Source organism: Oncorhynchus tshawytscha, linkage group LG19 (genome assembly GCF_018296145.1).
Source record: "Oncorhynchus tshawytscha isolate Ot180627B linkage group LG19, Otsh_v2.0, whole genome shotgun sequence".
In the NCBI taxonomy this organism is placed as follows: Eukaryota; Metazoa; Chordata; class Actinopteri; order Salmoniformes; family Salmonidae; genus Oncorhynchus; species Oncorhynchus tshawytscha.
This window is the reverse complement of record NC_056447.1, coordinates 43,934,154-43,950,230: the sequence shown is the minus strand read 5'-3', so window position 1 is coordinate 43,950,230 and position 16,077 is coordinate 43,934,154. Positions and strand designations below refer to the sequence as shown.

Genomic DNA, 16,077 nt, shown 5'->3' with positions numbered 1-16,077 from the left:
TGGCAGTGGGGTTATGGTATGAGCAGCCTTTTTTTACGTATATGTGTTCCCAGTGATGTGAAATGCATAGATTAATGATTCTATTTTACATTTACTGATTTCCTTATAGGAACTGTAAATCTGTCAAATTTTTGAAATTGTTGAATGTTTCATTTATATTTTTGTTCAGTGTATTTATCTTGGATTATCATACAACCCAAATAGAGGCTGGTACGTCCAGCGAGATTTCAACAATAACGAGGTTGAGCGGATGTTTAATCCAAGGATCCATCATGGATAGGTATGTGGGCACAGGCCAGATTGGTTCAATCCCAAATAGGCAAGAGAGGTTGTTTGGGTGATAGATGGGATACTAGTCTATTTAATGCCTCCCCACTGTAGTAGGGCATGACTAAAAAAGGCATGGCCATTCCCTCACAGGAAACAGTGGAGAAAGAAGCAGATGCCACCAGGGGTTTTCTCTGAGCATCAGGATTTCAGATTTGGGAAGGATCATCCCGTTGTGTTTGCTCAATAATCACACGTGATAACTCATGATCCATACTATAATGTCGTTAGTAGTGCAAGCCTCCCAGGTATCTCTGTTTTAGAGTGTGGAGGATTGATCCCCTTATGTGACAGAGTAAACACAGCACCAACACCCACCATCTGAGTCCGGCTCTTAGGGTAGCCATTGATGTCTTCTATCTTCTCATTCGCTAGAAAAGAAAGATGAAACAAAAGAGAGAGAAAGAAATGAAAGAGGATATTTTCATGATGAAGTAACACATCCTTTTTGGGACTTTCCCTGCACAATGACAAGTCACATTGAAGACACCCATACAGTATCTATCCAAAATCAGTAACAACTTGCCATGACCATGGGAAGCAGACGTGGTTTTGCACCTGATACAGTCTTAATCAAATAGCACCACTCATGTAGCTTTCACTAACCACACTCTCTCTATTCACTCCACTGAAGCACAATGAACAGTGTAGATGCAATAATGATAGGCTTCGCTGCTCAACCTCTCACCCACCCTGGGAAAAACAGAGTTTCAGTCTCAAGTTGCTTTACTTTCCATGCAGGAAAGACTGATTTTGAAGTCTCCTCCTAACCTAAAGATCCCTCCTAACCTCTCCACAATAACGACCACAGAGGCCAGTGAGTTGAATTCCAGAGAAGAGAGACACACTGTGACTAATCATATTATACTAATATTAGGCAGTATAATATGATAACCATGCAAAAAAAACACAAGTTTGGGCCTGCCATTGGAAAGCCAATACAAAATGCATAATGATTACATGAAATCTTAAGCGAGAAATAATTTCAATGGATTTGCTGATAAAAAGTTACCAATAGAGTATAAATGTTAGGGAAGTCCTCACCCACAACCTGTATGATCTCAGCCAGTAGCACTCCATCTGTCACGTCCTGCTGCAAGTCCTTGATCAGTCGCTGACGGCCCGACTTCACCAGGTAATGGTTGGCCCAGTCCGTGTAAATCTGCCCAACAACAAAACACAGACATACAATTGACATACATAGAAAGAAATACAATCAAAGTATAATAATCACAGACCCTACATTACTTGTTAATAAAGGCAAAGCAATAACCTGTAGATAACGCCTTCCAAATGTAATGCACAGTCAGAACACACTCGCTTTCCAAGGAGTGACACTCACATTCCTCCAGAAACCAGGCCACTGAGCACAATGTAAATTCTCCTCTGAGAGTGAGCAATCATGTGTTTGAAAGAGTAGGAAGTATGACAGAAACTCACTGCCTGAGAGCACTGGAGTGAGATGTCTGTAATCTGAGGGGTTTTGTTCATAATTTGATGTTTACTGCTGCTGCATCTCCTACATTTTAGCATCTCAGTCACTTTACATCTGTCTGTTCTGACAGAAAACAGTGAACTGTTAGGCCCAATCTGTTTATGAGATTATTATGTTTACAATACAGATTAAATCAGGAAGAAAATACTTTTGAATGACTAAACTGGACAACCACTGTGATTATTATTATACGACCATGCTGGTCATTTATGAACATTTGAACATCTTGGCCATGTTCTGTTATGATCTCCACCCGGCACAGCCAGAAGAGGACTGTACACCTTTCAGGGTCTTTTAAAGATATTACAAAACAAATGTATTTATTGAGATCACAGCACAGGTTGCTATTTTTTTCCCTGCACAGTGTTTCTCTGATCAGCAGTAAGCTTCTGCTCGGGGATTTGCATAGAAAACATGCTGAGTGTTGAGAGTTTGACACTAACACCTGAATCTGTCTTCTACAGACAAAGCTCTCAGCTGACTTTCACGAATAAACAAAAAACAACACACAGTATTTACCGCAACACTACGGGGTCAATGGAAAGTTACATCAACCAAGTAGTTGCTAATGCTGAACATAGACTTTTTTTAAACTACAAATTGCAGTTGTTTTTTTGCTTTCTGAACCTGTCAAACTTAATGTGAAGAACTTAACAGCGGTCTATTTAGAGCCTTTTATCTAGACACATGTCTTTTCTGCCACTGAAAACAAAAGGCTAAAGGCTTGAATTACCTCTATCCAACCAGACAGAGTGTATAAAGAATAAGATCACCTTTCCCACATCTCAGAACTCAACATACAGATGCTGTGTGAGCAAAGAAACACCTGCCACAAAGTGCAGCAGACGGTGAGAATATTGGAATATTCTTGATATAAGATTGAATGAGCAGCACTTTGACTTGCTTATCAAAATGCCGGTTACTGTGCTAAAGATATAGCCTAGAAATTGACCATTTTTGAAGACAGAGCTAGACAAACTGTATACTGAATCTACAAAACATTCAGAACAGGACATAGACTGACAAGGTGAATCCAGGTGAAAGCTATGATCCCTTATTGATGTCACTTGTTAAATCCACTTCAATCAGTGTAGATGAAGGGGAGGAGACAGATTAAAGAAGGATTTTAAAGCCTTGAGACAATTGAGACATTAATTATGTATGTGTGCCATTCAGAGGGTGAATGGGCAAGACAAAATATTTAAGTGCCTTTGAACAGGGTATGGTAGTAGGTGCCAGGTGTACCTGTTTGTGTCAAAAACTTTTACACTCAACAGTTTCCTATGTGTATCAAGAATGGTCCACCACCCAAAGGACATCCAGTCAACTTGACACAACTGTGGGAAGCATTGTAGTCAACATGGGCCAGCATCCATGTAAAATGCTTTTCGACACCTTGTAGAATCCATGTCTCAACAAATTGAGGCTGTTCTGAGGGCGAAAAGGGGGCAGGGTGCAAGTCAATATTAGAAAGGAACACTCAGTGTATACTACAGCTGGCAGGTGTAACAGCAAGCTAGTTAACTAGAGTCATATTTATTTATTAATCTGTTATTTTACCAGGTACGTTGACTGAACACGTTCTCATTTACAGCAACGACCTGGGGAATAGTTACAGGGGAGAGGAGGGGGATGAATGAGCCAATTGTAAACTGGGGATTATTAGGTGACCGTGATGGTTTGATGGCCAGATTGGGAATTTAGCCAGGACACCAGGGTTCACACCCCTACTCTTACGATAAGTGCCATGGGATATTTAATGATCTCAGAGAGTCAGGGCAACTGTTTAACGTCCCATCCGAAAGACGGCACCCTACACAGGGCAGTGTCCCTGTGTAGGGATATTTTTTAGACCAGAGGAAAGAGTGCCTCCTACTGGCCCTCCAACACCACTTCCAGCAGCATCTGGTCTCCCATCCAGGGACTGACAAGGACCAACCCTGCTTAGCTTCAGAAGCAAGCCAGCTGGAAATTATATAGATCAAAAGGCTGTCCCCTATCCAGCTGGGGTGTCCATTAATAAGCATTAGTCATGATTCATGTCTAACCCAATGGTCCCCCTGCTCCCTCATCTATGTTCTGTCCTGCCCAACACTAGGGAGCAGTTTTTCCTCTGTGTGTGTGTGTGTGTGTGTGTGTGTGTGTGTGTGTGTGTGTGTGTGTGTGTGTGTGTGTGTGTGTGTGTGTGTGTGTGTGTGTGTGTGTGTGTGTGTGTGTGTGTGTGTGTGTGAGTGTGTGTGTGTGTGTAGCCAGCTCATCCCATTTGTGTCAGTGGACCAGAGGTAATCTAACTCATCATGTTACTGCCTCACCCTCCTCTTCCTTCCTCAAGGCCACTGTATTACATTATTCATGTCCTATACATGCATATGCACGCAAGCACACACACACACACACACACACACACACACACACACACACACACACACACACACACACACACACACATACACACACAGAGAAACACTGTCCCCTAATTAGGCTACATTTGATCCTGCATTTTTGTTGCATTGCAGAAAGAAATAGAGCACTAACCACTCCACCCAACCACTGCAGGCCTAATGCAATACACACCAGTCATCACAGAAATAAACACGTAGCCTAACCAGCCTGATGGTATGGAACCCTGTATGTGGTGTGGTTTGGCTGGAAGTCATTGCAGGCCAGCTGGATGTGTGTTTACTGTAGTAGAAGGCTGTGGTGATGCCTTAAAGGGATCTTCTCTTCCTGGTAGGACCAAACAAGATGTTGCACGCCCCACACAAAATAGGCCTGCTAATCTCACTAGACTCATGCCATCAGCAGCAGGTGTGCTAGAGTTGCACATAACTAAGACATCTTCACTATACTGAATGTCAGGTACTGTATCACTTCAGATGATAAATCCCTTTTTAAATGGCAATTAGACTGTGTAGAATCTAATTGGTGGAGAGGGTGCAGGTAATCAGCAGCAAGGATCACTGCAATCTTCTTGACTAATGTGGAGACTTTCAAGGAATCACTCATCTATCATTTGTCTGGTTCACTGTGCATACAGTATTGACCATGTGCATTTTGTGCTTCCAGTCAGAACATATCTGGGATCTCAAGACAGATCTGGCAGTTGCTTGTCCAAAGTTTCACAATATGTAAAACGTTTGTAAACAGTATCATTAACTTCACCTCATTGCAAAAGCAATAGTTCTACGCTACAAAATACCACAATGGCTAACTCTTCATACCCGTTAGGATACGCCAAAGGAAATATGAAATAAAACAATATTATTGTGTTCCCCTTTGCTCTCCAGTGGGCCTATCATGCCAAATAGTGTCCCCCTGCCAAAAAGTCCTCCCCCCCCTCTTCTGTTTCTAGGTCTGTTGCTAGAACTTGCAAAATTCTGACCAGATTACGTAATGAACCAAAGTGTCTGTTGCTATGCAGGTTGCTTGGCTCTATTTTACCTCTTAGCGGTCACGAAGGAAGGAAGACGCAGGCAGTACTAGTTCTATTTCACCTCATAAATGCTCGCTCAGTCCGCACAAAATTATTACCTCAGAATTGCTCTCTAAGGATGGTATTTTTGACGGTGACAACCTGCTGACTACCTGCTGCTTCAGGGGACTGAAAAGACTGGAAAGAGAACACTCTTTCTTTACCATATATTTGTCTTTAACAAGTACATATTGTTAAATAGGAAGAAATAATTTAACCTGTTTTTTGATTGACGTTGCTACTTATTTACCTCAGCCTGCACAATCAGCTAGCCAGCTACAAAATCAAGGAGATTTTCCTTTATCTTTCCAACCAGGCAAAGTACTATGAAAACACCACTGATCTTGACAAGAGGCACAACATTCAGAGAAATTCAATAACCAGCTGGGCAAGTAGACAGCTGGGCAAGTGAAATAATGTTATGTTTATCAATCACATTCTATTATATCTGAAATTATCATGATTTCAATGAATGGCATACCAGAGAGCACACAATGTTTCAATTTGGCACTTTTTGCTTAAAGGTCATAGCCTAGAAATGTGTTTGAAAACAGACCTGGACATACTGTACACTGAGTATACAAAACATTAAGAACAGGAGTCCATGTGTTATTTCATACTTTTGATGTCTTCAGTATTATTCTACAATGTAGAAAATAGTAAAAATAAAGAAAAACCCTTGAGTAGTTGTGTCCAAACTTTTGACTGGTACTGTATTGCAATATCTTACATTGTCAATAGTAATTGCTTTCCTACCTCCTCCTCCAGGTTTGGTGAATGGACCAACCAGACCCTCAAGACTGCCATGGGAAAGTCCCTTGATTGGTAGCAGGAAGGGTGGGAGAACAACCTGAAGGTATTTCTCTTTGCACACAACAACAGCATCCAGGCCTCCCCCGAGTACGGACGGAAGACGCAGCTGTTGACTGAGGTAAACAATGCAATTGAATATACAATTATTGCATATACTGTAGTCTTTCAAATGTGTGATTGACTTAGTGTTGTTGTTTGTCTATTAGTGTCGTTGTTCGTCTATTGCTATGTTTGTATAAAGTACTTTCAGATCACTGAAACAAAACTTGTTTAAACAGCGAAATTGTCGCAGAAATCAGCCTTGTTTGCATAACAATAACTAAAATAATTTAGGCTGTAAGGATCTCTAAATTTAGAATAATTTGGTCATCACACCACTGATATAGCAACGGACGCTATTAGTTAATTGAATCATTATGACACAGAGGGGTACACTTTTTGGCCGGCGGGACATTATTTGGCATGACAGGCCCTAACTCACCCAGCTATATGAACTCTGCAGCTGGGCTGGGCTGCAGTGTGGGGCACATGGAACAACAGCACCAGTGACGTACTGTAGTAGTAAAACAAAATAGGTGGCTAAACTCTGATCGCAGGTCGTGGTGAAAAAGTAATGTACTTTCACCCTATATTTTCTCCATAAACTTTCTCTCTATACTTTCTCCCAATACTTTCTTCCTATATTTATACCCTATACTTTATCCCTATACTTTCACTGCATTTTTCTCCACAAAATAAAAAAAAGTGGCTAAGCTGTGTTTAATTGTATTTACCCTCCACTACACTACAGCACAGCACAGTATAGCACAGTATAGCACAGCACTACACTACAGCACAGTACTGCACAGCACAGCACTACAGTGCAGCACTACACTACAGCACAGTACTGCACAGCACAGCACAGCACTACAGTGCAGCACTACACTACAGCACAGCACAGCACAGCACAGCACTACAGTACAGCACTACAGTACTACACTACAGCACAGCACTACAGCACAGCACAGCACATCACAGCACAGCACAGCACTACAGTACTACACTACAGTACTACACAACAGCACAACACAGCTCAGCAAAGAACTACAGTACTACACTACAGTACTACACTACAGCACAGCACTACAGTACTACACTACAGTACCTCACTACAGTACTACACTACAGTACTACACTACAGTACTACACTACAGTACTACACAACAGCACAGCACAGCACTACAGTACTACACTACAGTACTACACTACAGTACTACACAACAGCACAGCACAGCACTACAGCACAGCACTACAGTACTACACTACAGTACTACACTACAGCACACTACATACCACCACAGTCAGAGGCTGGTACTAAGACAGCATTGAATGAGCTGTATTCCACCATAAGCAAACAAGAAAACGCTCACCCAGAGGCGGCGCTCCCAGTAGCCGGGGGCTTAAATGCAGGGAAACTTAAATCAATTTTACCTACTACAAGATAGTACCTACGAAACAATTGGATACCACGAAATCGGGGTAAGTGCATCGATGACGTCGACCGCACGTACATTACATACCCCAACCAGAAACCATGGATTACAGGCAGCATCCGCACTGAGCTAAAGGCTAGAGCTACCTCTTTCAAGGAGCACTACTTGAACCTGGAAGCTTACAAGAAATCCCGCTATGCCCTCCGACGAACCATCAAACAGACAAAGCGCCAATACAGGACTAAGATTGAGTTGTACTACACCAGCTCTGATGCTCGTCGCAGGGCCTACAAACCATGACAGACTACGAAGGGAAGCACAGCCGTGAGCTGCCCAGTGACACGAGCCTACCGGACAAGCTAAACTACTTAAATGCTTGCTTCGAGGCAAAAACACTGAAACATGCATGAAAGCACCAGCTGTACCTGAAGACTGTGTGATCACGCTCTCCGCAGCCGATGTGAGTAACACCTTTAAACAGGTCAACATTCACAGGGCCAGATGTACTGCGAGCATGAGCTGACCAACTAGCAAGTGTCTTCACTGATATTTTCAACCTCTTCCTGTCCGAGTCAGTAATACCAACGTTTTAAGCAGACCACCATAGTGCCTGTGCCCAAGAACACCTGCCTAAATGACTACGGACCCGTAGCACTCACATCTGTAGCCATGAAATGCTCATATCAACACCATCATCCCAGAAATCCTAGACCCACTCCAATTTGCATCCACAGATGATGCAGACTCTATTGCACTCCACACTGCCCTTTCCCACCTGGACAAAAGGAACACCTATGTGAGAATGCTATTCATTTACAACAGTTCAGTGTTCAACACCATAGTGTCCTCAAAGCTCAACAATAAGCTAAGGACCCAGGGACTGAACACCTCCCCCTGCAACTGGATCCTGGACTTCCTGACGGGTCGCCCCCAGGTGGTAAGGGTAGGTAACAACACATCCGCCACACTGATCCTCAACACAGGGGCCCCTCAGTGGTGCATGCTCAGCCCCCTCCTGTACTCTCTGTTCACTCATGACTGCATGGACAGTCACGACTGCAACAACATCATTAAATTTGCCGATGACACAACAGTGGTAGGCCTGATCACCGAGAGCAACAAGACAGCCTATAGGGAGGAGGTCAGAGACCTGGCCGTGTGGTGCCAGGACAACAACCTCTCCCTCAATGTGATCAAGACAAAGGAGATGATTGTGGACTAAAGGAAAAAGAGGGCCGAGCACGCCCCCATTCTCATCGATGGGGCTGCAGTGGAGCAGATTGAGAGCTTCAAGTTCCTTGGTGTACACATCACCAACAAACTAACATGGTCCAAGCACACCATGACAGTCGTGAAGCGGGCACGACAAAACCTATTCCCCCTCAGGAGACTGAAAAGATTTGTCTTGGGTCCCAAGATCCTCAACAGGTTCTACAGCTGCACCACCGAGAGCATCCTGACTGGATGCCCCACTGCCTGGTATAGCAACCGCTCGGCCTCCGACCGCAAGGCACTACAGAGGGTAGTGCGAACGGCCCAGTACATTACTGGGGCCAAGCTTCCTGCCATCCAGGACCTCTATACCAGGCGGTGTCAGAGGAAGGCTCTAGAAATTGTCAAAGACTCCAGCCACCCTAGTCATATACTGTTCTCTCTGCTAGCACACAGCAAGCAGTACCGGGGCGCCAAGTCTAGGTCCAAGAGGCTTCTAAACAGCTTCTACCCTCAAGCCATAAGACTCCTGAACATCTAGTCAAATGGCTACCCAGACTATTCCCATTGCCCCCCCCATCCCCTCTCCACACCAATGCCACTCTCTGTTGTCATCGATGCATAGTCACTTTAATTAACCTACATGTACATACTACCTCAACTAACCGGTGTCCCCACACATTGACTCTGTACTGGCACCCCCCTGTATATATTGTTATTTTACTGCTCCTCTTTAATTACTTGTTACTTTTATCTCTTATTCTTATCCATATTTTTTTAAACTGCACTGTCAGTTAGGGGCTCGTAAGTAAGCATTTCACTGTAATCTCTACACCTGTTGTATTCGGTGCATGTGACTAATACAATTTGATTTGATTTTACACTACAGCACAGCACTACACTACAGTACAACACAGCACAGCACTACACTATAGCATAGCACTACAGTACAGCACAGCAGAGCACTACAGTACAGCACAGCAGAGCACTACAGCACAGCACAGCAGAGCACTACAGCACAGCACAGCAGAGCACTACAGCACAGCACAGCAGAGCACTACAGCACAGCACAGCAGAGCACTACAGCACAGCACAGCAGAGCACTACAACACAGCACAGCAGAGCACTACAGCACAGCACTACACTACAGTACAACACAGCACAGCACAGCACTACACCATAGCATAGCACTACAGTACAGCACAGCAGAGCACTACAGCACACACACTACACTACACACAGCACAGTACACACTACACTACACTACACTACACTACACTACACTACACTACACTAGAGCACAGTACAGCACTGCACTACAGTACAACACATCACAGCACTACACTACAGTACAACACAGCACAGCACAGCACTACACCATAGCATAGCACTACAGTACAGCACAGCAGAGCACTACAGCACAGCACACTACACTACAGCACAGCACACTACACTACACTACACTACACTACACTAGAGCACAGTACAGCACTGCACTACAGTACAACACATCACAGCACTACACTACACTACAGCACAGCATAGCACACTACACTACACTACACTAGAGCACAGTACAGCACTGCACTACAGTACAACACATCACAGCACTACACTACACTACACTACAGCACAGCATAGCACACTACACTACACTACACTACACTACACTACACTACACTACACTACACTACACTACACTAGAGCACAGTACAGCACTGCACTACAATACAACACATCACAGCACTACACTACACTACACTACACTACAGCACAGAATAGCACACTACACTACACTACACTACACTAGAGCACAGTACAGCACTGCACTACAGTACAACACATCACAGCACTGCACTACACTACAGCACAGCACAGCACACTACACTACAGTACAACACAGCAGAGCACTACAGCACATCACTGCACTGCACAGCACTACACTAAAGCACTACACTACAGCACTACACTACAGCACAGCACTCTACACTACAGCACACTACACTACACTACACTACACTACACTACACTACACTACACTACACTACACTACACTACAGCACAGTATTACACTACAGCACTGCACTACAGCACTACACTACAGCACAGTACAGCACAGCACAGTGCAGTCACTCCAAATAGAGCGCCAGAGAAAACCCCCTGACCGCTGTTCACTCTAACTGTGTACTGATAGGCTATACAGCCATGTCTTCCACTCTAACTGTGTACTGGTAGGCTATACAGCCATGTCTTCCACTCTAACTGTGTACTGATAGGCTATACAGCCATGTCTTTCACGCTAACTGTGTACTGGTAGGCTATACAGCCATGTCTTTCACGCTAACTGTGTAATGATAGGCTACACAGCCATGTCTTTCATCCTCTCCACCACAACATCATGTCTGTCTGTCTGCCTGCCTGCCTGCCTGCCTGCCTGCCTGCTTTGGGATATGATTCATATAGGCTACACATGGCCAGGTCAGCAATACAGACACAAGACCTTAAACAGGCACATTTATTTTTTTAAACTACTGGGCAATAATCATTATCCCCCCTTTTGCCCTCAGAACAGCCTCAGTCACTTTCAATTCAACTATCAACTTGGTACAGTTCTGCAAATATATGAATATTAAGGCATACACAAACAAACGCACACACACATGCATGTGTTTCATAGTCCATCCTGCTGCACATTGTAAACGTCAGCTAGACATCAACCAGACCAGATGTGAAGTGCTCTTAAAGCCCATCTGTCTGCTGCTCACACAGGCCAACGTCAAGGGGAATTAACCTACTCTCTCTCTCTCTCTACATCTCTCTCGCTGCATCTCTCTCCATCTCTCTTGCTGCATCTCTCTCTCTCTCTCTCTCTTGCTGCATCTCTCTCTCTCTCTTGCTGCATCTCTCTCTCTCTCTTGCTGCATCTCTCTCTCTCTTGCTGCATCTCTCTCTCTCTCTTGCTGCATCTCTCTCTCTCTCTTTGCTGCATCTCTCTCTTTGCTGCATCTCTCTCTCTCTCTTGCTGCATCTCTCTCTCTCTCTCTCTGCATCTCTCTCTCTCTGCATCTCTCTCTCTCTGCATCTCTCTCTCTCTCTTGCTGCATCTCTCTCTCTCTTTGCTGCATCTCTCTCTCTCTCTCTCTCTCTCTCTGCTGCATCTCTCTCTCTCTGCTCTCTCTCTCTCTTGCTGCATCTCTCTCTCTTGCTGCATCTCTCTCTCTCTCTCTTGCTGCATCTCTCTCTCTCTCTCTCTCTCTGCATCTCTCTCTCGCTCTTGCTCTCTCTCTCTCTCTCTCTCTCTTGCTGCATCTCTCTCTCTCTCTTGCTGCATCTCTCTCTCTCTCTTTGCTGCATCTCTCTCTCTCTCTTGCTGCATCTCTCTCTCTCTCTTTGCTGCATCTCTCTCTCTCTCTTTGCTGCATCTCTCTCTCTCTCTCTCTCTCTCTTGCTGCATCTCTCTCTCTCTTGCTGCATCTCTCTCTCTCTTGCTGCATCTGCATCTCTCTCTCTCTCTCTCTCTCTTGCTGCATCTCTTTCTCTCTTGCTGCATCTCTCTCTCTCTCTCTTGCTGCATCTCTTGCTGCATCTCTCTCTCTCTCTCTTGCTGCATCTCTCTCTCTCTTGCTGCATCTCTCTCTCTCTCTCTTGCTGCATCTCTCTCTCTCTTGCTCTCTCTCTCTCTCTGCTGCATCTCTCTCTCTCTCTCTCTGCTCTCTCTTGCTGCATCTCTCTCTCTCTCTCTGCTGCATCTCTCTCTCTCTTGCTCTCTCTCTTGCTGCATCTCTCTCTGCATCTCTCTCTCTTGCTGCATCTCTCTCTCTCTCTCTCTCTCTCTTGCTGCATCTCTCTCTCTCTCTGCTGCATCTCTTGCTGCTGCATCTCTTTCTCTCTCTGCATCTCTTGCTGCATCTCTCTTCTCTTGCTCTCTCTCTCTCTTTGCTGCATCTCTCTCTCTCTCTCTTGCTGCATCTCTCTCTCTCTCTGCTGCATCTCTCTCTCTCTCTGCTGCATCTCTCTCTCTCTCTCTCTCTTGCTGCATCTCTCTCTCTCTCTTTGCTGCATCTCTCTCTCTCTCTCTGCTGCATCTCTCTCTCTTGCTGCATCTCTCTCTCTCTCTCTTGCTGCATCTCTCTCTCTCTCTCTTGCTGCATCTCTTTCTCTCTCTCTCTCTCTCTTGCTGCATCTCTCTCTCTCTCTCTCTGCATCTCTCTCTCTCTCTCTCTCTCTCTCTCTCTCTCTCTCTCCTCCTCCTTCCCAGGACCAGACCACCATAAAGGCCCACAAGAACTGCCATATGGTTAAAGCCTGCTGTAGTATTCTATTTTCACTGCAGGCTTCAGTCAGTTACTTTCGCACAGGGACATTTCAAAGACTGTGACATGAATTAGATATCTATTCAAATGAATGCCTTGTAGCAGATTTCAAAGAAACACTTCTTTGCATTTACACTCTTTCTCAATTGCTAAAACACTAAAACCCTTTGGCTGAACAAAGTTCTCAGTTGCCTGGACTCATTTAGCTAATTATGCAGTCTGTTGTCAATACCTTAAACCATTTCACATGGTAAAACACCATTAGCAGATCTCACTTAGACTTTTCAGCAAAACTCTAAACACATTCTCATTCTCAAAACACATTCTGCACTCTAATGCACATGTCATCCATACTGGTAAACACAAGTGGCAACAATCAAATACAAATAGAGAATATATGTCATTGATTGAACACAACCTCTCAAAATGGATTTAACCTGTTTCAAATGATGCGACACAACCAATATAAGCCAGTTCAGAGAGCAAACAGGTTGCTGAAGGTCTGAGAGAGAGAAAGTCTGAGAATGGATAGAAGAAACAATGTGAGAGGACGAGGACGAGTGTGTATGTGAGGTGGGTGAGGAGGAGGAGGGCAAGAAAGAGGAAGAAATAAAGAGGAAGAGGAGGACGAAGAGGAAGAGGAAGACAGAGTGGAAATATCTGATGAAATTCGAGCAACAGTTATAGACCATGTTCTTGTCCAAGGACTGACAATGAGGGAAGCAGGACTTAGAGTGCAACCCAATTTGAGCTGATTTTCTGTTTCCACCATAGTAAGGACATTCAGAGAAGAGAACAGGTACAGGATACTACTGTATTTTTGTAATTGCACATTTACTGTACTACACTATATGCAGCTGTTTCAATAGACATGTGTAAAGTTAATCACTGTATGTATTGTACTGCATGAATATGTTTTGTAACTGCACAACTACGTTATGTAGAATTGCAAGGCTGCCACATGCAGGTGGAAGGACAGCTATATTCACTCGGGAGCAAGAGGCCGTTATAGTTGGCATGGTCCTTCAAGATAATGCAATTACGACTCAGAGAAATCCAGGAACGAGTGATACAAGACAACACACACTTCCAGGGAATCGACAGTGTGAGCATTTCCACAATTGACCGTGTCCTCCATCGTAACAGGATGCGAATGAAACAAGTATACAGAGTACCTTTTGAGCGCAACTCACCAAGGGTGAAAGAACTGCGAATCCCATTCCCACCTATGTGATAGTGTGGGACAATGTCAGTTTCCACCGAGCTGCTCAGGTAAGGGAATGGTTTAACATCAATCCATACTCGCCTTTCCTGAATCCGATTGAGGAGTTTTTCTCCTCTTGAAGATGGAAAGTGTATGATAGACAACCCTACACCAGAGTAAATCTGCTGCAAGCCATGGATTTAGCCAGTGGTGATATAGGTGAGGAATCATGTCAGGGCTGGATACGGCACACAAGAGGCTTCTTCCCCCATTGCCTCAGGAGGGACAAGATTGCTTGTGATGTCAACGAAGTGCTCTGGCCTGACCCAGCCCAAAGACAAGAAGAAGCACATTGATCACATGTTTACTCCTTTGATTTTTGTCCCTTTTAGTATTGTATACTGTAGTACAGTGCATTGTAGGCTGTATACTGTACAATGGACAAATTGTATGGCCCTGAACATTGTGCTTTCCATTTATTAACAGTACTGACTGCTCAATAGATTTTGACTGGTTGCAGGTTCATATCAACAAAGAACAATAATTACAGTATCACAGAGACAAAGGACAAGTTTGTGAGATGCAGGGTACAGTACTGTAAAAATAGGGGTACAAGGAGGAGGAAGAACAAAAAACAAAATTGCAAAGTGCAAAGCAGAGTAGTAATTTCTGATCAATTTTGAGCTACTAAATATGAATATTTTTTAAATTAAAAATGTACTTCTCTCTGAGAATTGTATGTTTTGAACAATGTGTTTTCTATTTTTCGGTGTATTGTTTACTGACTGCTTGAGAGTGTATATCATTTTGATCACTTTGTTTATGATTTGAGAGCAGTGTTTGATTTTGAACACAGGTAAAACTGTTTTGAGGTGAATGTTTCATTTTGCGAGAGGAGTCAGAGGTTATGTAAATAGTGCTGGAAGATGAGGTTTTGTGTTTAATGTTTTCAGGAAATGGAGCAAGGTTTCAGAAATTGTGTTTTAGCAATTGAAAAAAACTGTAACTCCACATAGTAGTGACAGTGTGAAGACAGCCGATAAAGGAAGAGTTGTCGTTCCCTATCTGCATCGCTGAATGACCATCTGATCAGAGTATTAACCCCCCCTAACCCCTCCCATTTAGAAGGGTTGTCTTTCTGCACTAATGACCATCTGATCAGCCCCTCCCCTTTCTAAACCTCAAACAACATTTAGAAGGGTTGTCGTTCCCGATCTGCATCGCTGAATGACCATCTGATCAGAGTATTAACCCCTCCCCTTTCTACTACCGTAGCCTCAAACAACATTTAGAAGAGTTGTCGTTCCCGATCTGCATCGCTGAATGACCATCTGATCAGAGTATTAACCCCTCCCCTTTCTACTACCGTAGCCTCAAACAACATTTAGAAGGGTTGTCGTTCCCGATCTGCATCGCTGAATGACCATCTGATCAGAGTATTAACCCCCCCCTTTCTACTACTGTAGCCTCAAACAACATTTGACTAATGCTTTATCCTGTGACATATGTTTACAGCACCGAGCACACACACACCATTCATCACTATGTGCCTTAGCCCCATTAGCCTACATCTCTCAGGTACACAGCAGCTGCTGCCCACTAAGAAATACACACAACGCCAGTAACGCTGCTCAAATGCCGATAGTGTTCGCTGTCCAACTTCAGAACAGGTGCAGAGATCCCAGCTTTTATCCTAGTTTACTCATTTACTCCAAGTTTCGTCCTTTAGTCCTAGTTTACTCATTTACTCCAAGTTTCGTCCTTCAGTC

The 16,077-nt window shown here is 44.0% G+C and overlaps 1 protein-coding gene across 2 annotated transcripts in view; it reads right to left on the bottom strand.

The window, feature by feature from the left end:
- Nucleotides 1–16,077, bottom strand: part of nav2b (neuron navigator 2b) — a 143,198-nt gene that overhangs the window by 80,588 nt on the left and 46,533 nt on the right. For both annotated transcript variants that reach the window (XM_042301720.1, XM_042301721.1), the window contains exons 2-3: nt 1,372–1,489; nt 646–698 (exon numbers count right to left, since the gene is read on the bottom strand). In XM_042301720.1, the coding sequence (XP_042157654.1) occupies nt 646–698; nt 1,372–1,489 (171 nt within the window). The remainder of the gene's footprint in view (nt 1–645; nt 699–1,371; nt 1,490–16,077) is intronic.